This window comes from Carassius auratus, chromosome 10 (assembly GCF_003368295.1).
Source record: "Carassius auratus strain Wakin chromosome 10, ASM336829v1, whole genome shotgun sequence".
Lineage (NCBI taxonomy): Eukaryota > Metazoa > Chordata > Actinopteri > Cypriniformes > Cyprinidae > Carassius > Carassius auratus.
In genome coordinates, this window is record NC_039252.1 from 21,297,437 (window position 1) to 21,321,182 (window position 23,746).

The window sequence follows — 23,746 nt, forward strand, 5'->3', positions numbered from 1 at the left end:
TACAGTATTTGTTAACATAGTTAATGCACTGTGAAGTAACATTACCAAAAAATGAACATCTGTGTTTTTATAAACGAAGATAAACAAAGATTAATAAATATAGTAACAAAAGTATTCCTCGTGGTAAGTTCATTTTAGTTAATGTTAACAATTCAAACCATATCCTAAAGTTACAAACAAATAATTGACTCTAAGTAATACTCTGTTTAAATCATTTAAAATGAGAATGTAAGTGTGCTCACCCCATTTTTGTTTGTAAGAAAAAATTAGATTAGATTTCATATCGCAATATATATCGCAGAATAATAAAATATCAAAATGTCATTTTTTTCCCAATATTGTGCAGCCCTAATATATATATATATATATATGTATATATGTATGTGTGTGTGTGTGTGTGTGTGTGTGTGTGTGTGTGTAAAATCACAACAAGCCACTAAGCAGTATTTTATTTTTCCTTTTTATTATTCAGTTCCTAATGACATGTTAAAATGATTACACTAATGTTAAAACGAAAGCACCCCTACAACAATTTCTGAAAGTGAACAGTAGTGTTTTACTCTAGCATTGCATAAAAATGTCATTTTAACAATGTAATCATTTAAAAAAAATTCAGGAACTGAATAATAAAAAGGAAAAATAAAACACTGCTTGGTATTTACTCTATGAATTCAACATACACTGATTCTTATTCAAGCTACAAAAGTTATTTGGGTAAGAGCAGGAAGTGATTTTCTCTTTTGTTCATGGCCCCAAATATTGCAAGCTGTGGCGATATGCATATTGCGATATGTACAACATATTTTGATAATGTAAATGTATTGCACAGCCCTAATGTTTACTTACCTAGAATGTAGTGAAGGTTTAACTCAAAACTAGGACAGTATTGTAATTTTACTAATGTAAAGTATCACTTATGAAAAATTAACTTGTCATTTACATTTATTTTGCAGGGCAAAAAGGTCCATTGTATATTGTCAGTAGTGTAGAGATTCATGAAGCACAACTCGCACAGAAATCACTTTCAAATCAAACGGGTCATTTTCTATCAGCCATCACAGCAAATTTTTGTTAACCATTTAAATCCGTTGTGAAATCTGTGTGGGGAAATCTTTTGCTTTCAAGCAAGCAATAAATTATTATTACATTCAAATTCTTTGGCTGCATCTTTGCAATTGTAATATATTTTTGCCTTAGGCACATTAATAATACAATCCTGATGTTGTATTCTTGGGATGTTCATTTCCGTTATTTCTCCTAACTGACAACCAACGCTCATTAACACTTTATTAACCTGACAAGATTATTTTAAAATAGAATTTGCTTTGCAGGGATTAATTACATGCATAAAAAGTAGCAAACAACAGCACATGAGAATTCACTGGTCATTATGGCTGTGCAAAATATCAAATGCTATTGTCATTTGCATCTCATCAGTAAAGCCTATAAGCCATATTAAATCTTCATCATCTGCTTTTGAATGGAGCAGCATTTACTACAAAGAACTATAATTCACTGACAAGAAACGCAATATCGTTTTATAATCGCCAAAAATGAACGCGATGCAGTGTTTCCCACAGCCTTACACTCTATTTGTAGCAGCACTCCCCCGCCCCCATATACACATGTGTATGCAAATTCATTTACCAGCAGGAGGCGCTTTAAGAGCAGGAGAGATAGAAGTTTCTCCGGTGACTGCAGAAAAGCAGCGCTGTGCTCACAAACGCTTCCTTATCAAGCGTTACATGCAAAAAGGGATGAAAATGAAATTGAAAATCCAGTTTCTAAATAAATAATAAATTATAATAATAAATAATAAATAAACGAATAAATGGGCCTATACAAGAAATATATTTTTACTTCAATTAAGATGACAAAATAAAAAAAACTGTTTTAAAGTAGCTTAGTATGCAGAGTTTTGGTTCATTTTTGTGTTCATTAAATGTAGAGCTGCATGCATTAGCCTCAGTGTTCATGCCTCTTTTTTTAGCATGCTAATAGAATTTGAAATTGTGCCACCTCAAGCTTTAAAGACATTTTTGTTGACATTCTGAAACCTTGAACTGAGAATATCTTAAGTGTGTTTTAAGCACTCAGTTTTATTGCTGACCTGCCGATTATTTATAGAGCTTGTCTTAATTGATTTTCACCTGTGTAAATATATAATCCCGTAAAAACAAGAGTCTTCTGTGAGTCGGCCAGCATCAGGACACAGGCAGAGGAAACTCGTGGCAAGAATCATTTATGATTAATCATCTTCCTTCCAACAGCAAAGCTAATATAAACGTCTCACCCTGGGTCCGAGATGATGCATGTGCCGGTGGGCTATTTAGCCTCCCCGGATGATGCTGTAATGCGTGGTACGAATCTGAAACCATAACAAGGGTTGGCTTTTCCATTCGGCAAAGTGGTAAACCATACATCCGCTCCTCATTGTGATTAGTCTGCTTTAGTGGCTCTGTTTGCTCTGAGGGATTACTGTAGTCCGCAGATCGAGTGAAAGCATTAGCCATTGACATCAGTGTCCCCATCATTAGCATTATTACACGATCCATATGCTTTGTTCCACTCCCAGCTGCATCTTTTGACTAAGACTGTCGTTTAACGTCAAACTCTTCTTGTGACACTCAAGCACTTGTTGTTCAGTAAGCATTTTTAAACCTCTGTTATGTAAGAGAACCGAGGCTCTTCAATATCTCATATTGACAGCATAAATGATCCAGTGTGCATAAGAAAGGATAAGCTAAATGGTACAACGAAGGCGTCCGTTAATAAATAGAAAGTACTTTGTCCTTTGCCGGCAAAGAAAGTAGGGGCAGAGAGAGATAGCGTGGCTCTGCTACATTCTCCTCGGGCCAGTTGTGAGCCCGCTGGCAAAGAGGTGAGATTTTGACAGCATGACTGTAAGTGTTTGAGGAGCTGGTGGGATTGTTTGACAGCGAGACGAGTGGAAGAGACTGGAGATTGTTTCAGTCACGTAGACATTTGACCGTGGAAGGGAACTGATGCGATTGCAGACAGACAGAGAAAGAGATGAATGTCTCTGAATCCGGAGAGAGACAGGCAGTGCAGGGTCGCACATGTTTTTGTTGAATGCAATATCTCCTGCACGGGTGCAATCCAGCGTTTTAAATTGTATCCATTAGTTGGTGGTTTTGAACTAGTTACCACTTTTGAGATGCTAAAGGCCAGTTAATGTGTCATAATAATGTAGGCCAGGCTATAAAATGTGAATGTGGTGCGTGAGTAAAACATGTAGTCATTAATAAATGAAAAGTTTGTTTCTGTTTAAAAGAGCTCATCACAGGCTTGAGCTATCAGCCACTCAAGTGATCCAAATATTAAATTTAGCTTTTTACAGTAATGTGTTAAGTCATTTCCTAGGGCAGGGTACTAAAATATTATTTTAAAGCTTATATTGATTTGATATTTTCCTATTTATGTATTAGATCTGAAATTACTTGGACGGGATTCTGTTTGAATATATTTTACATTATTTATTCCTCTGATGCAAAGCTGAATTTTCAGCTTTAGTGCCACACGATGCTTCAGAAATCATTTTAATATGCTGATTTACTGCTCAACAAACATTTCTTAATATTATCAATGTTGAAACCTTTGTGCTGATTAATATTTTTGTGGAAACCATTAAACATCTTTCAGAATTCTTTGATGAATCCCGAAAAAGCATGTATTTGAAATATTAATATTTTTTAATATTTTAAATGACTTTGCAGTCAGTGAATAAAAGTGTCAGTTTCTGAAAAAATCCCCAAAGTCTTGAACTTATTAAAATGGTATAGTGACTTTTTCATTTTTTATAATGATTCAAACATATAGTTGAATCAGAGCTATGAATTGATTCGATGAAATGGACAGCAATTTTTGCACATTCTCCCACTGATATAACTTAATGGCTATATATAAATTGCATTGCATCTTCATATTTACAGCATTGCTTAATTTTATATCACCAACAAGTTTTCATCATCGCACAGCACTATTTATATTAGCAGTCCTGATACAAGCCCTGTCGGTTTACTGTAATGTGTCAGGTCACTCACTACAGGGGTGTTCATGTCTGGTCCAGCACTGCAGGAGCATGTTTGGGGACACTCCTGTCTCTCCCGACTTGCACTCTGACTCTATGGGGCTGTGGTTGGGTGATAATGAGCCCTTGGAGGTGGTGCTAATTGATTCAGTCTCCCAAACTTGCTGCTCATTAACACCCTCTCCCAGGGCAGCACGGCAGTGCCCTCCGTTGGGAAGCGACGGGCAGAGAATTGAGCAGGTGGTTGTGGAGAGACCTAAACTAAGGCCGGGATCGAGGTGGAAGGGCAGCGCAGGAGGCTGGCTTAAAAATCCACTTGCCTTTCTCTCAAGGCCAGATGGGTCTTAGCTGATGTGGGGTTTGGATGGTGTTCGTTCTGCATGTTTTGATCTAAGGTCATTTTTTTCCCATTTTCTTGCAGTATTCGGAGTGTCATGCAGAAGTACCTGGAAGAAAGGGATGAACTGACCTTTGACAAAATCTTCAACCAGAAGATTGGTGAGTTTTCTCAATCTTTCCTGTCGCATTGAGCCCAATTTGCCTTGTAAAAAGGTCCAAAGTTTTTTGTCATCATTTCAGATTTGTAAAAAGGCCTTTATTGCAAACGAAGTAATTCTTTGAATAAGCTTCTAAAAAAAAACACCACATACCCTTGAGGAGGACATTTTAATCACCATGAACACAAATAAGGATCTTGTTCTTCCTTTTTTCTTATCTGCCGAGTCAAAGACAGCTCTTTGTTCTTTGTAACCAATGGCCCTTATGTCTGCTTTTTTCTATTAGTCACCTGAACAATTAAACTCTTTGTCAGACAGCGTGTCGTACAAATGCTCATGTGTTGTGGTGTGATAAATGCATATGCCTAAATAACCTCAGGTGCATAAGTGAAAGCATGCTTTTATCCACTTGGTGCTTTTGAAGAAAAGGCGTTTGCTGAAATGTGTGAAGTGTGAGCTGTGAAGGCACCATGGGAACACGGCAGCCAGCCCCAGATTTTGATTAACTTTAATTTTTACTTACTTCTGTGTCTGAAGTCCCAAGTGAAGATCTGCTTCAGTGGTTTTTCTCTGTCTTGACTACTTTTTTGCCCACATACACAATAACACGGCGATAACGCCTCGTTAGGGTACATGAGATTTTTATAACCTGTTTTTACAAAATGTTATATTTGTTAGAACCGGGTTTCCCCACCTGGGGTTTGAGAGTTGATGGAACAACTAGTAATTAATTAAAGGAATATTTCACGCAAAAATTGTAATTTGCTGAGAAAAAAAAATACTTGTCGTCAGGCCGTCCAGTGTAGAAGATTGTTTTTTCATCAGAACAGATTTTGAGAAATATAGCTTTACATCCTCTGCAGTGAATGGGTGCCGTCATAATGAGAAACCAAACACCTGAAAAAACATTGCAATAATCCACAAGTAATCCACATGACTCCGGTCCATCAGTTTATATATTGTGAAGTGTAAAGCTGTGTGTTTGTTGTAACAAAACTGACATTAATGCTTCAGATTATTGTGGTGATTTTATCATCTGTTTGGATTCTCGTTCTGAAGGCACCCATTCACTGCAGAGGGTCCATTGCTGTCCAAAGGATGTAATGCTAAATTTCTCCAAATCTGTTTGGTTGAAGAAACAAACTCATCTTAAATGGCCTGAGAGTGAATAAATGTTAAACTTTAAGCTTGAACTAACCCTTTAAATATTGGTTATACTATTCCTTTAAATCATAAACATGAAAAATAAAGATAAATGTTATATTTGTTTAACTGCATGTCATGGGACCATTAGTAGACCATAGAAAAGTAAACATGCAAATGTGTTAAATAATTAATGTATTAGAAGACGAAAATGGTCCAGACTTCTGATAATGTTTTTTTTTCTAAAGTTCTTGGAGTAGTTGTAGGCCATTGTGCACTGATCTACCTAGATCACCTGTTTAAAGACACTATAATACAGTTCCTTTTTGTTCCCATGGAAAAAGTGAAGCAAAAGTAGTCAGCAAATGTTTTACGTGCATGTGAACTTCTTCAGGACGTTTTGAGAATCATTCCAGGATGCACCTCTTGTAGTTAAGAATCTATTCTAAAATGCAGGAAATAGTAGCAAGTGGTCATATTTATGTGTTCATATTTGTTTTCATAGGCTGTATGTTTTAGACTCAGTGTTGTTACAAAAGTGTTACTGTAGTATAAGATGAGTCACTGTTTCAGACTGTTATGCATATATAAACAAGTGGCCTATTTGAGTGGGAAACCTGTTCGTGATCTTAACAGGGAAACTAATCCGCTATGCATGAGACATATTGAAGGGTCTAAACAAACCAGTACACTAATTAAGTGAAAGAAGGATTTTCACTAATGCAAATATCTGAAGCTTGCAAATATTTCAGGTCCTCTCTAAAGAGAGATGTGAAGCAGGAAACCGAAGTTCGCTGCTGCGGTGCCGCTAGTTCACATAGTGAATTTGAATGACAAATGTCTCTGTTTTGCATCTGACCAGTGGAAGGAGATAATGAAGGTTGCATAATCAAATGCTTCCCCTCTGTCTTTGTCTTTTAACCCTCGTTGCTTTGGCATTTCATGTTTATTCAGTGAACCAAATGATGTTGCATGATGTAACGATATGCATTACTGCTGGCCTTTCCTGGGTTAGTTCTTTTAGGTTGTGATAGCTGTGATCTATTGATCTAGTTTTGTTGTTTTTGATGACGTGCAAAAAAAAAGCTCATGTTGCATAGTTTCTCATATGTTCAGTTCCTTTTTACTAGGCCTTCTTAATTTATTGCATGAATATGAATATGAAACTCCTTCATGCTTCCCACTATGAAGACCCTACACTCTCTGTGATCATTTGAGACCTAATAGGGATCAACACGTAGCTTTTACCATTAAAATTGCATGAGAAATTAATAGAAACAAATCTTGCTTAGCAGGAGGAGATGTAGAGAGCAACACAAGGATGAAAAGCTCAGGCTCAGTGGTGTCTGTCGGCCCAGAATGACAGAGGAAAATGTCATCCTCCTCCATTGATATAATTAGGTTTGACAGTCACAGCCATAAAGAAGTTTGCATGGAAAAACGGAGCATTTGATGTCTGACTTTATTGGCGGAAGAACTTTATTTACTGGAACATCTGAAATGGTCTAGATCAGTGCTTCCCAAACATGTCCTGGAGGCCCCCTACCCTGCACCTTTTATATGTCTCCTTTAAGGCCCTGATATACTTCAAACAGAATCGAAGAATTAACTGATATGACTTAATTTCAAACAAAATCAGGCCGAAAGAAGTTCGTTTGGGGTTTGTTTTGGCAGTTTGAAACTGCTGACCAAAGCTAACTTTCTGGGGGAGTTCGTTTTGGCTCCTAAACACCTTTTGAGATTCCATTGGTTCGTGGCAGTTACGCAATTTGTGGGTGTGTTCTGAAACTCCACCTTCTTTGACTTTTGCATTTTTATTATTATTATTATTATTATTTTTTGCTCTGTTCGTTTCTCATTCAACGGAGGTCAGGCAAGAGAGAACAATATCTCCAGTCTAGTCACAAGCAACATGAATACAATGGATTGCCGAATAGCTGAGCTGGCACAGATATATGCACCTGTACTGTCGCTCGCGTAGAGACTTTAAATATTCAGAGAAAGCATTTAATTCCTAGAAAGAAATTGCAACCAAGCTTGGTGTCAGCGACCCAGAGTTATTCAAAAAGTGATGCAGAGAAACATCCAAGTTTTCCAAAGCCATGAAAGAAAAGAGTAAAGATATAACATAGCCAAGTACCAAATACATGTTTCAAATAAATGTTACGCCATACTGTTCCTGCTGCTGTCGTTTTTTCAATAAGACCTTGAATTTAAAAGTTATCCAATTGTCTTTATCAAAAGTAACATCACGTGATGTTTTCAACGGTCATGACATCACATAAAATATAAAAAGGTGTAACAATTTATCCAGTTTAATAAAATAAATGAACACTAATAAAAATAAAACTGACAGACTGACTCTAATATTATTGGAGTCAATAACAATTCATTAACTGTCTGGTGCAATGGGAGAAAAAGCTTCATGTTCCTCCATTGATTGTGTCTCACATGTGTAGCATTTCATAGCTACCATTAGGGGTGTGCCATGTCATACCGTCCACGATAATACCAGTGTAAATTTTTACATGATAAAGTGTCATCGTGACTTCAATGATATAGCGATGCAGTGAAAAAAGGCGGATATACATTCAATAGCACGCAGAACAACACCACCACAAACCCAATAGGTGTGTTTGACTTGTAGCAGCGCTGCACAGACTGATCGGTTTAAGACATCAAAGTATCGCGAGAGCGGTCCTAGAGCATATTTGAGCACACCCTCTTACCTTCAAAAATAGGCTATGCGCATAGTGAAGCTGCGCGGGGTGAGGAGGGGCCCCCGTGATTTCAGCTGTCTGCCCGAGGCCAGCATAAAAAGACAAGCCCGGGTGTCGTCACGAAAGCTTATCAGTTGCACGTTTTGTAAGCCTTGAACATTAAAAACAGTTTAAAGAATTCAAACACAAAACGTTGATAAACTCAACTGAGAGTTTGCATGCCCAGTACGGTGAGCACACGGAGAACCATGCAAATACCAAACTGAGCTGCTGACTTGAAAAGCTTATTTCAGCACCCACATGAAATGATAAATACATACAAAATTGTCACAATACCTGTCTTTGCGAGTGTCCTCAAAATTGTTGGTTATGGATTAAGAGAAAGTAATCAGTTGAGAATTTATATTGGATTTATTTTATTTATTTATTATCTGCCAGCTGCAATCACCAATAAAATGTTGTTTCATGTTTTTCTTCTATAAATATATAGTCATAAATATTGTTACCTCAAATATTCTTGAAATATTGTGATATAATTTTGAGGCAATATCACCCACCCCAGCTACCATTGTTCTCTGTCTACCCTCACAGGGTAAACTGAAGACATTTTGACCAACTCTTCCATGACCTACATGCACCTAAGATCTTGCATGCCCTGCAGATCGATAAGCTTGTTGCATTGTTGCCTTTTATTAAATCTTTGTCCTGTCTGGGAAGTCACGACTGACTATAATAAAAAACGCAGGGTAGATCTGTTTAGCCAAATGACATTGGTGAACTCGTGAATGCATGCATTGCATGTATCTGTGCAGAAACAAGACAGTTTGGCAGCAAGTTTTGAGCTGATAATGATGTCTCTCCGTTCCCCCCTCTTCATGACACAATTTATTGGTCTGCGATATTGGTCTATCATACAGAGGCTACACTGCAGTGCAATTCTCTCTCGTTTGCAATCCCTTTCTTAGACTCCTTTTCTTGTTAGCATGATTCACTTTGTGGCAGGTGACATCAATTTCATTTTATTGAGGCCAGCGGAATTTTTGGAACAAGGTCTTGAACCCTGCACAGAAATAAAATGTTATGTTTACTGCAGTGCTACTTCTCAAATATTAACAAGTAGATCACAGATGTAGGGATGTTCAAGGAGTAGTTCATTTGAAAAGGGAACATTCTTTGTTCTCTTCATCATTTACTCCTCCTCATACATTATTCAAAAAAGCCATTTGTGACTCTAACCACAAAACTGGTCATAAGAGTCAATTTTGTGAAATTGAGATTTATACATATGATAAAGATCATATGGCCGAGATACAGCTATTTGAAAATCTGGAATCTGAGGGTGCAAAAAATCGAAATATTGAGAAAATCGCCTTTAAAGTTGTTTAATTGAAGTTCTAAGCAATGCATATTGCTAACTAAAAATGAAGTTTTGATATTTATAGCAGGACATTTACAAAGTCATGAATATATTTAATGTTAGTTCAGATGTAAAATCCTGTCTCTTCATGTGTCCCGTCAGGCCAAATACCAGCAATAGCCATGATTGTTTTGCTGTGATTCAGTGCATTTGTTTATGAAACGCAACCAGTTTTTTTATTTCCTGGCCCAAACCATCACTTATCATGCATTCCCTGCCTCCCTCTTTATCGTCAGTAATGGTTTCACGATGACAGGCCAGAGCTGTCAAAGGACACAGCACACACCGTCCCTGAGCACATGCATCGTAAAACTATCCGCGTATCTCCACCATCTCTTTGCGTCGGTTGGCTGCAGTTTATTCTGCTGTATGCGTCTCATTGCTCTGATGCCGGAGGGAGGCGTTCATGGTTCCTTTGGATCTCCCGATCTGTTGTCATGATGTTATTCCTCTATCTGCCCTCCTCCTGCTTTCTTCATTTGTGTTCTGCCCGTTCACCCCTCCTCCCTCATTCACATCTCCCTTTCTCTCTCTCGTTCCATCTGTCAGAGTTCTGGAATGGATGTTTGAGAGTTTTGTGTTGCCTAGCAACTGCTGTTGCCATGGGAACATGAAGATATCCTGTGTTTGCTTGACGACCAGGAAAATGAAATTAAAGGATGAATTAAAGAAGGAAATAGATGATTTTCATTCAAACAAAGCAACAACAACAACCAAAAAAAGCCCCTAACAGATTATTCACTCATATGTTTGGATAATTACACCCATCCTCTTCCTGGCCCGAGGCTGGGAGCTCTGATTGGATGGATTGATCAATGGCCGTTAATGGTTTACGTTTCATTTTCAGCGTATTTAGATGCATGTTTGACCTTTTTGTGTAATGAGAGTGAAACATATCGATATGTGTCCTTTGCGAGTGAGTCAGACCGTCTGTGCCCAGATGTGTTTGTGTGTGAGTGAGTTCATGCGTACATGCGCATGTGTGCACTAGCATTGCATTAATTGACAGTTGTTTGATCCACCAGCCTCTGTTAATTGCTTTGGGATTTGGAGAATTAATTGGCCAGTCAATGTCATTATTTCCACCCCACTCGCCCTCTCTCTGTCCCTACACCAGGGATGCTCAAATCATGCAGCTTGAGGGACACTTTTAGAAAATGCAGAGTGACTGGGGTCAGTGAATAAAATGACTTGGTAATATTAGATTTGAAGTGTGAAGTGTCTTTTATCAACTTCATTTTTACATTCTCATTCAGTCAAAACATAATAATGTACTTGGTATGAATTCAAGGTCTTCTTGAAGTGGCAAAAATAAAGGCTGGATTGTGGAGGCGGGCCGTTTTTTGAGTTTAGACCAAAGCCAGTTTTTAAATTTGAAGGCTGTTTGTCTCTTCCCAGTGCTGTGTGGACCGCTGGGAGAGAGGCTCTAGAGATTTGGTGTTTCCAAACCTGCCTGTTTTCTTCCTGCCAAATTCTATGGCAACATTGCATAAATTTCAAGTTCGTGAAAGCTATCTATTTTAGATGTGGAGCGAAATGAGAGAGATCTTTGTTACAATGATTTTTATTCCAAATAAATGCTGAACTTTACTAAAAAATATATCTGTTTTCAGAATGTTTTCAGCATTGATAATAATTAAATGTTTCTTGAACAGTAAATCAGAATATTATAATGATTTCTGAAGGATAGTGGGATACTGAAGACTTGAGTATTGATGCTGAAAATTCAGCTTTACATCAAAGGAATAAATACAATTTTAAAATATAGGCTATTACTGTAGAGAAGAGATCTTTTAAATTGTGATAACTTTTCACAAAACGTACGTCCTAGTACACACGGTTGGTGCGAATGCAACCCTTTAAATGGTACTGGGAAATAGTTCATGCAAAATCGTCCCAGTACTTTAGTACTGTACATTTAGTTCTGTTACTAAAGTGGTGCTAAAGGCCCTCATGCTGTGTAGTTCTTTAATAATTTCGGGCTGTTTTTCTCTTTTGTCTTTCTGCCGCAGTCTCTCGTCCTCTGTCCAGTTTTGGCAGAGGGCCCTTGTGGGTTTTTACACTGTGGTCTGCCGTACACTTATTTTCCCCGGCAGACTCAGGCTGTATCTGTGCATGCATCTTTGCCCTGTAATTGCTGTTTATTTTAGTCGTGTGACATGGCTCTTTGGCTCTTTTCTTACTACCAGTTTTTCCTATCAGATCCGGCAGGTTAGATCCTGTGATACTGAACATCCTGTTGACACTTGGAGAGTTTGAATGACTGGTTTAAGAGCCACACACACAGCCGGAGATGTTTGCTGCTTTTCAAATTAAGCTTGTGACCGTCCTTGTGTGCACGGGAGTTTGCCAGTCCTGCCTGTTTGACGTTGTGAAATGACAGTTTGAGGAACGAGCCACAGCTTCCAAAAGAGCAAGCTTCTGCTCCAAGTTGCTCCACCATGGCATTCTCATTTCGCGCGGTAGATGTTTTGGCATCCAGATGAAAAAGTAATGTATTTAGAATGCCAAGTCTTAGACCAGGGAAAATGAAGTTGATATTGCATCTTTTAAATAAGCAGTAGCAACAGCAGCAGTTAGTTGTGACGTGGGCCTTTTGGATGAAAGGTTTGTGTTACATGACAGATGGCAAATAACCTGTTTGAAGACTGTCACATTAGGCAGAAAGAAAAGTTGCATAATTTTACACTTTGCACAAAATGACAGTCATCATGGAAGCCACTTCCACCACCTTGATTATTATTTTAGCAGGAAGAAAGCGGAGTTTATTTTCTGTGTGTTTACGGCTTGGAAGTGATCAGAGCTTAATGAGTGGCTACCATTTTGCTTTTTTGCACTAGCATTTTTATTAGATTAGAGAGTAACACTTTTACTATGCACATTGACTATTTAGATTTGTATTTTTATGTTTTTGAAGCTGAAGTGTATTTGTCAAATGATAATAATTGTCTTTGCATACTAAAGGAAAGCCCTGCAGAGAGTTGTGCGCTTAGCTGAGAGCATTTTAGGGTCTGCTCTCCCCTCTCTGCAGGATATCTACCTCAAACGCTGAAAAAGCAGAGCTGTTAAAATCATCAAGGACTCCATCCACCCCAGTAACCATCTTTTTACTTTGCTGCCATCTGGTAAGTGCTTCCGTAGCCTGATGGCAAAACTTAGAGACTTTCTTCCCCCAGGGCATCAGGCTCCTTAACTCAAATCCAGCCTCTTAACATCTACATGGTCCCCACTTATTATTCACTTAATCAGTAAGATAATTAATCATTCTCCACCTCACACTAACATACTGAAAGTGTCTTTACCTGTTTGCACATTCACCTCTTGCACATTCCTGCATGTCTTAATATTTAAGAGTACAGTATAATGCACATTGAACATTTTCCTCTTGTACAGTCCTGTGTATCTTAATATTTAAGACCGGTTTGGAATGACAAGGAAATGATGACCAAACTTTCATATTTGGTGAACTGTCCCTTTAGGTCTTTTGTAGATTTAAATTTTTCCAAAAAAGCCATCATTCAACTTTTTTTGGCATACGAGTGAAAACTTGTTTGGCAACAATTAATTTCAATACTTTGTCTCAGAAACTGCACTTTATCAGGGGAGAAAAGTCAGTTTCCTGCACCTTTTAAAATTTGGTCACCACTCAACACGACATGTACAACGACTATTGGTCTGATTCATCGTGTATATAGTCATGATGCTCAAGACTAGAAGGATCTGTCACGGGACTAGAACCTGAACAGAAGCTCTGGCTGCGAGCATCAAGCTCACCCTCCATTAGGTCCAGCACGAGCACGGTGTCTTTTCACTTCCCGCCTCCTTCCACAGAGTCGCTGATATTGAAACTATGCATAGGGAAGTGTTTGTGACAGAATAAGAGAAGACGAGGGCGTGTGTGAAATAGAGTCATGACAGTTTTGGCCTAAAATAAACATACACTTGTTTGCTGAGTCTGCAATGTGTTTATGCATGTGGGTGTGTGTCTTTGTGTGCTTGTGTGTGTTTAATGGGCTGTCTGATTTTCCATCTTCACCTGCCTTGTAAACATCACTAAGACACTCATGTTGTTGGCAAGGTATTGTAAAATAAAGACACATTAACTTGGCCAACTAAACTGTCCAGGAAATGGTGGTTGTTTCCCTTTGCGATGGCCCAAAGTAAACTCTAATGTAGTTCCTTGTGTTTTTGGGCTGTGCGTGGGCAGTGTGGTTAGTGTTGGCCTGTGCACTTGCATGTGTATGTGAACACTCCTCCCCTCCTCTCACGGAGGCCCACATCACGATATTGATTACATGCTTCCGGGTGTCTTGTGAAAACAACAGAATCAATTCTTTCAAACAAGTGTTGAGAAAGTCAGACCTTTATATAACTTTAGATGCATGGAATTTACACTTTCATAATTCCATAGAAATTTCTGTAGAATTAAAACACCTGTCATGCACAAACTTCTAATTGTCTCTTTGATGTTTGTTTTGCCTTTAGGCTCATTTGATAATGCTTTCAACTGCTAATGAGGGTGTAGCGCACTCAACTACTTCATGTTATCTTCATGTTACATTTTATGCATTGGCCAGATGCCATTATCTAGTTCATTGCATTCAGAGTACATTAGAAGAGTTTTTGAGCTACGGTGAAGTCATTGTGATCCTACAGCCTTTTTTTCTTTCTTTAATGGGATAGATTTATGAAAATAGTAGGGCAAGACTTGACTTTATCTGTTGTGTGTTGATTGGATTATGAAAAGTAGACATTTTAGACCTGAAGTTGTAAAGAGGATGTGAATTTTGTCTGTAGTAGTTGTTGGCTGATATTGCAGTAGTTTTGTCTAATTGTAGAAAGTCAAACCCTATAATATGCATTTGTCATTTAAAGGGGTCATATGACATTTGTAAAAAGAACATTGGCTTTCTATTCTACTTAATTCTACTTATAAGTATTAACAATCTGCTGGATTTATGAATAGTAATCAGGTTGTGTGCATTCGTTCAAACTGATTTGCTGAAATCAAAACGGGGACGATAATAGTGGAGTGCCAGCCAATGAGATTGCCGTTTGTGTATTAGTTCCACCCACTACCGGATAACCCGGCAGTTCTTAAAAATGTAAAAAATCCAAAGAATCTACAACAAAAGAATATAATTTACATGTAGCACATCAATTCTCTCTCTCTCTCTCTCTCTCTCTCTCTCGCTCTCTCTGTGCATGTGTGAGAGAAAGCGACAGCAAGTCGTGCACCATCACACTTGACTGAGAGTGAAACTGAAGCACTCAGTGTTCGCAAGTGAAAATATATGTCTACCTACAACTAACAAACTGGTGAGTAAAATCAGAGAATTTATTAGCCACTGGCTAATATTAGACATCATTTAATCACCAGATTGAAGATTTAGTATCATGAACATCATGATGGGCGATGAAATCGGCGGGGGGGTTTGGGGGTGGTATGCCCCAATTGTGAATACTTATAAGGGAAAACAAGTAACTATTCCTAACACCGTGACTACACTGGATGCGAGCTGTGTGACCTGACAAAATACTTAAGAACCACTGATCTATAATAGAGATTCATTATAGATCAGTCAATAGAACTCTGTATAATCAGTGATGTTGTCTACACTGGATGCAGCGTGGCGTGACACCACAAATCCCTGACAGTAAACTGCTGCTGAGTTCTGTTTATGATGTGTGTCTAATTTTGTGTCAGCATTTTAAATAATGCAGCTCAGCGCCACACGACAATCGTGTTGGAACGATGGCATCGTCTATCGGCCCAACCATAATTTACTCGCAATGTAGAGGGTTGACACATCTGAATATTTGGGTTGAACTGTTCTGAAACGGTGTTGTAAATGCACCTTAACCACTGATTTCTACGTGTGTCCTCTTTTTGAAAGCCAAAGAAAGTTGTTTTGCTTTCACAACAAAACACCGTGTCTCCACGACATGGCGGTGGCAGCAGCGAGAATAAAAGTTAAGCCTTCTTTCTTTACGTGAACATTTGTGCAGCTTTATGCAAATCTTCCCACATCATGACATAGATGTTGGGGGCGTGTTAGAATGAGCCATTTTAGGAGGGCATGGTTGACTCTAAACTTTTATGAAGAATATCTCTTTGGACTTGAGACTTTAGTCTTTACAACTTTACATATCTTCTCTATGCACCAAGAGCTTGTAACACTCCAAAAGGAAAAAAATGTATCGCATCATATGACCTCTTTAAACATGTTTGAATACCTATTAAATATCATATTCATTTTTGTATATTTGGGTATGTGTTATACAAATATATTTCTAAGCATTTATATTTTTACTATATTTAATGTGCAGATGGATAGATAGCTTGCTATTTATCCTTTTTGATTTAATTGTTCATTTTAACTGGTTAACCATTAACTGACCATAAAGAGTTTTGACCGATTAATACAATCAGTTAAACGGTTTATAAAGTCATTTATTTATTTTCAGTAATTTATCAAAATATTAAAAAAGGTTTGCTGCATTGTTATAATAGGCTATATATATATATATATATATATTAGGGGTGTAACGATACGCGTATTCGTATTGAACCGTTCGGTACGACGCTTTCGGTTCGGTACGCGGTACGCATTATGTATACCGAACGGTTCGTTGGAGTAATTAATTATATTTGGAAAAAAAAAAAAAAAGAGAGAGATAGAAATATAATGATATGCGTTCAACAAGGTAGCCCAATAACCCAAACAACGTAACAGGCAACGCCCCTGACACTCCCGAAGAAGAAAAAAACACCCTCTTATATGTTTATGTTAGGCTACTCAGCAGGCGCTCGCTCACTCAGTACGCGCTGAAGGCTCGTTGCAAAATAGCCAATGCGTTTAACAGACTAGAAATTAGAAGATCCTCCAATAACCAACAGGTCTGGTGTTTGGGTGCACTTTGGATTCCCTTTAAGCTATAATGGTGATGGCAAGAGAGCGCTCGGGCAGAAGCGCTCGGGCTCGCTCATGAGGCGTCTGTCTTTGCTAAGCAACAATGACGTGCTCTCTCCATGAGACGCGGAAATTTCAGCGAAGGATAAATGGATTTGCAGCTCTAAAAATCGCTTGCAGTAGCTCTGCTACTAAATTTATTTCAAAATTGCAATCCATATACAACTATGATCAGCTGATCCTTCATCTTGGCTGAGCTCTCAACGTTGTTACGGGAAAGGATGAAGCTGATTGGTTGGTTCTTGTCACATGACCCGCGGTGCGCTTGCGGCATTCTGAAAAGTTGAGATGTTTTTACATTTTGCTGTATCTAAAACGTATCGAACCGAACCGAACCGTGACATCAGTGTATCGTATCGAACCGAACCGTGAATTTTGTGAACCGTTACACCCCTAATACATATATATATATATATATATATATATACACGCACATACAAAAGAATCACCTCCTTAAAATAATCACATTTTGTTGCTTTGCAGCATGAAATGAAGGCGGACTCAGTTTTTGTTTATTCAGCTGTATTTACTCCGAGCAACTTATAAAATCAAAGTGAAAGATATAACACCAACACGTCAGAAAAATAAAATAAAACAAAACCGAATCACTGAGTTGGAAAAAAGGATCGCCACCTTGTGTCAGTGTTTAGTTGAACCAACTTTGCTTTAATTACAGCCTTCATGTCTCTACTAACTTTGCACATCTACTGCAATATTTGCTCACTCTTCTATGCAGAACTGCTGCTGAAGTTCAGTTAAATTTGATGGTGACCGTTTATGGACTTCACTGCAGTCTGTAAGTCTTTACACAGATTTTCAGTGAGGGTTAAGTCTGGTCTCTGACTAGGCCATGCAATGTCATTCACCTTTTTCTCCTTCAACCACTGCATGCTCAGTTTTGCTGTGTGCTTTTGGTCATTGTCATGTTAGAAGGTAAAATACAAAATATAAAATACATTTTATGTGTATTATACATTTAACTAAAGGATCCTGCAAGCACTTAAATTTATCCCCCTATACTCGTACTGCACAAAAAGTGGTTCAGTAACGTTGAATGTTACAGGGACTGATTATTGCAGATGCAGATCCCACTGTGTTCTGGTATATCGCCTTGCTTACAGTATCGCAACATATCATATCACAACCACTGTATCGTGGCAATACACAGCCCCTATTTTAAAGGGGGTGATTCTTTTATATACCCACTGTACATACATACATATATGAATATTAGGGGTGTAACGATACGCGTATTCGTATTGAACCGTTCGGTACGACGCTTTCGGTTCGGTACGCGGTACGCATTATGTATACCGAACGGTTCGTTGGAGTAATTAATTATATTTGGAAAAAAAAAAAAAAAGAGAGAGATAGAAATATAATGATATGCGTTCAACAAGGTAGCCCAATAACCCAAACAACGTAACAGGCAACGCCCCTGACACTCCCGAAGAAGAAAAAAACACCCTCTTATATGTTTATGTTAGGCTACTCAGCAGGCGCTCGCTCACTCAGTACGCGCTGAAGGCTCGTTGCAAAATAGCCAATGCGTTTAACAGACTAGAAATTAGAAGATCCTCCAATAACCAACAGGTCTGGTGTTTGGGTGCACTTTGGATTCCCTTTAAGCTATAATGGTGATGGCAAGAGAGCGCTCGGGCAGAAGCGCTCGGGCTCGCTCATGAGGCGTCTGTCTTTGCTAAGCAACAATGACGTGCTCTCTCCATGAGACGCGGAAATTTCAGCGAAGGATAAATGGATTTGCAGCTCTAAAAATCGCTTGCAGTAGCTCTGCTACTAAATTTATTTCAAAATTGCAATCCATATACAACTATGATCAGCTGATCCTTCATCTTGGCTGAGCTCTCAACGTTGTTACGGGAAAGGATGAAGCTGATTGGTTGGTTCTTGTCACATGACCCGCGGTGCGCTTGCGGCATTCTGAAAAGTTGAGATGTTTTTACATTTTGCTGTATCTAAAACGTATCGAACCGAACCGAACCGAACCGTGACATCAGTGTATCGTATCGAACCGAACCGTGAATTTTGTGAACCGTTACACCCCTAATATATATATATATATATATATATATGATGATGCATATGCTCTGATCTTGAATCATTACTCGCCAATCTTGGACCGTAATTGATTTAAATGCTAAGATTCAAACGATTTGCGATTTCTATAGCGATTCAATGCTTTCAAAATATATACACATTCAATGACTACAAGTACGAATTAATTGAGACCCTGAACAGTGTTCGTGAATTGTTCCTCTTATCTTTCCTTCATGCCCTCCACCATTACCTCCCGAGACTGACACAGGATTGTGCTCATGCTCCGTTCGTCTCTGACGCAGCTGATGTGTGATCTCTTCTCAGGACTCGTGGCCAGTAATACTAAAGTGAAGTAGTTTTACTTTTCTGTATTTTTTCAATGGCTCTCTGCATTTTACCTGACGCCGTCACCTGAGCAGTCGAAAGCTGTGTATTTATTGCATGGACGGAGCAGAAATATAAGTGTCTAAATCATACGCACAGTTCCATCAAATGAGAAATGTGTTTTAATAATGCTCTGATGAACTGAATGTATGAAGTTGAGATGTTTTTACATTTTGCTGTATCTAAAACGTATCGAACCGAACCGAACCGAACCGTGACATCAGTGTATCGTATCGAACCGAACCGTGAATTTTGTGAACCGTTACACCCCTAATACATATATATATATATATATATATACACGCACATACAAAAGAATCACCTCCTTAAAATAATCACATTTTGTTGCTTTGCAGCATGAAATGAAGGCGGACTCAGTTTTTGTTTATTCAGCTGTATTTACTCCGAGCAACTTATAAAATCAAAGTGAAAGATATAACACCAACACGTCAGAAAAATAAAATAAAACAAAACCGAATCACTGAGTTGGAAAAAAGGATCGCCACCTTGTGTCAGTGTTTAGTTGAACCAACTTTGCTTTAATTACAGCCTTCATGTCTCTACTAACTTTGCACATCTACTGCAATATTTGCTCACTCTTCTATGCAGAACTGCTGCTGAAGTTCAGTTAAATTTGATGGTGACCGTTTATGGACTTCACTGCAGTCTGTAAGTCTTTACACAGATTTTCAGTGAGGGTTAAGTCTGGTCTCTGACTAGGCCATGCAATGTCATTCACCTTTTTCTCCTTCAACCACTGCATGCTCAGTTTTGCTGTGTGCTTTTGGTCATTGTCATGTTAGAAGGTAAAATACAAAATATAAAATACATTTTATGTGTATTATACATTTAACTAAAGGATCCTGCAAGCACTTAAATTTATCCCCCTATACTCGTACTGCACAAAAAGTGGTTCAGTAACGTTGAATGTTACAGGGACTGATTATTGCAGATGCAGATCCCACTGTGTTCTGGTATATCGCCTTGCTTACAGTATCGCAACATATCATATCACAACCACTGTATCGTGGCAATACACAGCCCCTATTTTAAAGGGGGTGATTCTTTTATATACCCACTGTACATACATACATATATGAATATTAGGGATGTAACGATACGCGTATTCGTATTGAACCGTTCGGTACGACGCTTTCGGTTCGGTACGCGGTACGCATTATGTATACCGAACGGTTCGTTGGAGTAATTAATTATATTTGGAAAAAAAAAAAAAAAGAGAGAGATAGAAATATAATGATATGCGTTCAACAAGGTAGCCCAATAACCCAAACAACGTAACAGGCAACGCCCCTGACACTCCCGAAGAAGAAAAAAACACCCTCTTATATGTTTATGTTAGGCTACTCAGCAGGCGCTCGCTCACTCAGTACGCGCTGAAGGCTCGTTGCAAAATAGCCAATGCGTTTAACAGACTAGAAATTAGAAGATCCTCCAATAACCAACAGGTCTGGTGTTTGGGTGCACTTTGGATTCCCTTTAAGCTATAATGGTGATGGCAAGAGAGCGCTCGGGCAGAAGCGCTCGGGCTCGCTCATGAGGCGTCTGTCTTTGCTAAGCAACAATGACGTGCTCTCTCCATGAGACGCGGAAATTTCAGCGAAGGATAAATGGATTTGCAGCTCTAAAAATCGCTTGCAGTAGCTCTGCTACTAAATTTATTTCAAAATTGCAATCCATATACAACTATGATCAGCTGATCCTTCATCTTGGCTGAGCTCTCAACGTTGTTACGGGAAAGGATGAAGCTGATTGGTTGGTTCTTGTCACATGACCCGCGGTGCGCTTGCGGCATTCTGAAAAGTTGAGATGTTTTTACATTTTGCTGTATCTAAAACGTATCGAACCGAACCGAACCGTGACATCAGTGTATCGTATCGAACCGAACCGTGAATTTTGTGAACCGTTACACCCCTAATATATATATATATATATATATATATATATATATATATATATATATATATATATATATATATATATATATATATATATATATATATGATGATGCATATGCTCTGATCTTGAATCATTACTCGCCAATCTTGGACCGTAATTGATTTAAATGCTAAGATTCAAACGATTTGCGATTTCTATAGCGATTCAATGCTTTCAAAATATATACACATTCAATGACTACAAGTACGAATTAATTGAGACCCTGAACAGTGTTCGTGAATTGTTCCTCTTATCTTTCCTTCATGCCCTCCACCATTACCTCCCGAGACTGACACAGGATTGTGCTCATGCTCCGTTCGTCTCTGACGCAGCTGATGTGTGATCTCTTCTCAGGACTCGTGGCCAGTAATACTAAAGTGAAGTAGTTTTACTTTTCTGTATTTTTTCAATGGCTCTCTGCATTTTACCTGACGCCGTCACCTGAGCAGTCGAAAGCTGTGTATTTATTGCATGGACGGAGCAGAAATATAAGTGTCTAAATCATACGCACAGTTCCATCAAATGAGAAATGTGTTTTAATAATGCTCTGATGAACTGAATGTATGAAGGAAACTGTTAAAATAACCACAGCATTAACAACGACCTTGAAATAAGAGCACAAGGTTTATCTGATAATCAGATGCGTGAAAGTAGCGTTTGTTGCTATAGCAAACAGACATCTGGCGCGTTTTTTTTTTTTGAATTGAATCGAATCGCTGTCTACCCAGAGATTCGCAGGCCTATATATATAGCCTTGCTTTACTATGTTTTCTCTGCTCACAGAAGCACTGCAGGTGGGTGATGTGATATGATGACCATGTGAATCCTCATCTTCTGTTTGCTGCTTTTTTTGCATGTAAAATTAATTACCGGCAAACGAATGTTAGTATTTTTAATGGATCACAGACACTTAATCTTTATAATTTAATTAAGTTCTAATTTAAAATAATCTTGTTGGTAAACCGTTAATAATCGGTTAACGAGCGTCGGTTGTGGGTGAGGAAAAATAACTGAAATGAACAACCCTAGATTTAATGCTGCCTTTGAATCAACAATGTGGAGGAAAAACATTGCAGATTCCAGGCCTACATGTAATTATTCCCCAGCTGTATTCAGAGGGGCTGTCATTGGATTTCTACTTGATTATTGCACTGATGAGTTTGTGATTCAATGACAGTCCTCCCAGATCTCCTCTGCTTCAAGAGGAAGCACACACTGAGCTGTCCGTCAGCAGGCTAACCCCACCTGTATTTGGGCTTGAGCGAGAATCCTGCAATCTAGGTGAGAGATCGCTTTGTGCATTCGAAGCGAGATTAAGGGTAATCCATTAACTCTCTGACGTAAACCACACCAAAGGTTGGCATCCTCTTTTATTTCTATCACTCCTGCTCACTTAATCATTTCTTCTCAGAAGATAAGCATGAGGAAACCTTGAATCAGACTATTTCGTCTGCACTTTCAGTTTATGTACAGTCAACATGATGTTTATATGTGGCTGATTCAGCATTTAGAGCTGTGCTGTTAGTTTTTAAACCACTTTATACCTTCCACAAGACTTTTTTTGTCTTTGTGCTCATTTGTATGACCACTATCTGACCAGTATGTTTACACTGTGATCCATGAATGTGTTTCCATACATCTGTGTCTGTGTCACCAGCTGCAGGGTTTATTTCTTTCTGGATGGTCTATATGAGACCTTCTGACTCCACATTGCAGACAGCAGGAAAGGGAGGAAGACAAAAGATGAGTGTCCGAGAGATAAAAGAGAGGAGGAAGAGGACTGCAGGGAAGATACCGAGATGAGAAAACAATGTTTCTGAGAGGCACTTATTAGTATCGCTACAACTATTGCTTATACTACAGAGGTCTGATTGTGGTACAGACATGAAATCGTGTGGCTTTTTGTTGAGAGGTGTGTGAGCACTTTTCAAGCTGATTTAAACTTGCAAAAATGGGCAAAAAATCCCATAGACAGACACTGAAAAAGGGACTGAGTAAGAATGAAGAATCACAATAGATTACTACATCATTGTCACCGTAATGTCTATGAAGCTTCATATAATTTTAGCTGTTTGTTGTATTATTTTTAACTAAATGCTTATAAATTTGTGCACAGCCCATTTTACTTCCTTAATACAACAGATTTATGAAAACCACAGTAGTGATTGACCGATATAAATATATATATTTATTTTTATTTATTTTTTTGACTGCCGATATCTTGGAGAGCAGGGGGTCCGATAGCTGATATAAAGCCGATGTGTGTATATAAAATTATTCATATTTTAAAAACTATAAATCTTTTGACAATGGATTAAAAAATAAATGTGTAAAATAATCATACTTATACTTTAGATGGCAAAGTATTTTTCACAAATAAATAAATATTTAATAAAAATATAATTAAAAAGGAAGTAACCACTGTAACCAACAGGGCATTCAGTATTCTGGGAAATTTGTGTGCATTGGGAATCATATTTCCAAATAAAGCCAAGGTAACATTCATTTTACATTCAGCACAAATGACATATGACAGTGGGCAAATG

At 38.3% G+C, this 23,746-nt stretch overlaps 1 protein-coding gene across 1 annotated transcript in view; it reads left to right on the forward strand.

Annotated features, from left to right (window-relative positions):
* LOC113110283 (beta-adrenergic receptor kinase 2-like) overlaps nucleotides 1-23,746 on the forward strand; it is a 58,269-nt gene that overhangs the window by 5,766 nt on the left and 28,757 nt on the right. Inside the window, exon 2 of the mRNA XM_026274383.1 lies at nucleotides 4,473-4,549. Within this exon, the coding sequence (XP_026130168.1) occupies nucleotides 4,473-4,549 (77 nt within the window). The remainder of the gene's footprint in view (nucleotides 1-4,472; nucleotides 4,550-23,746) is intronic.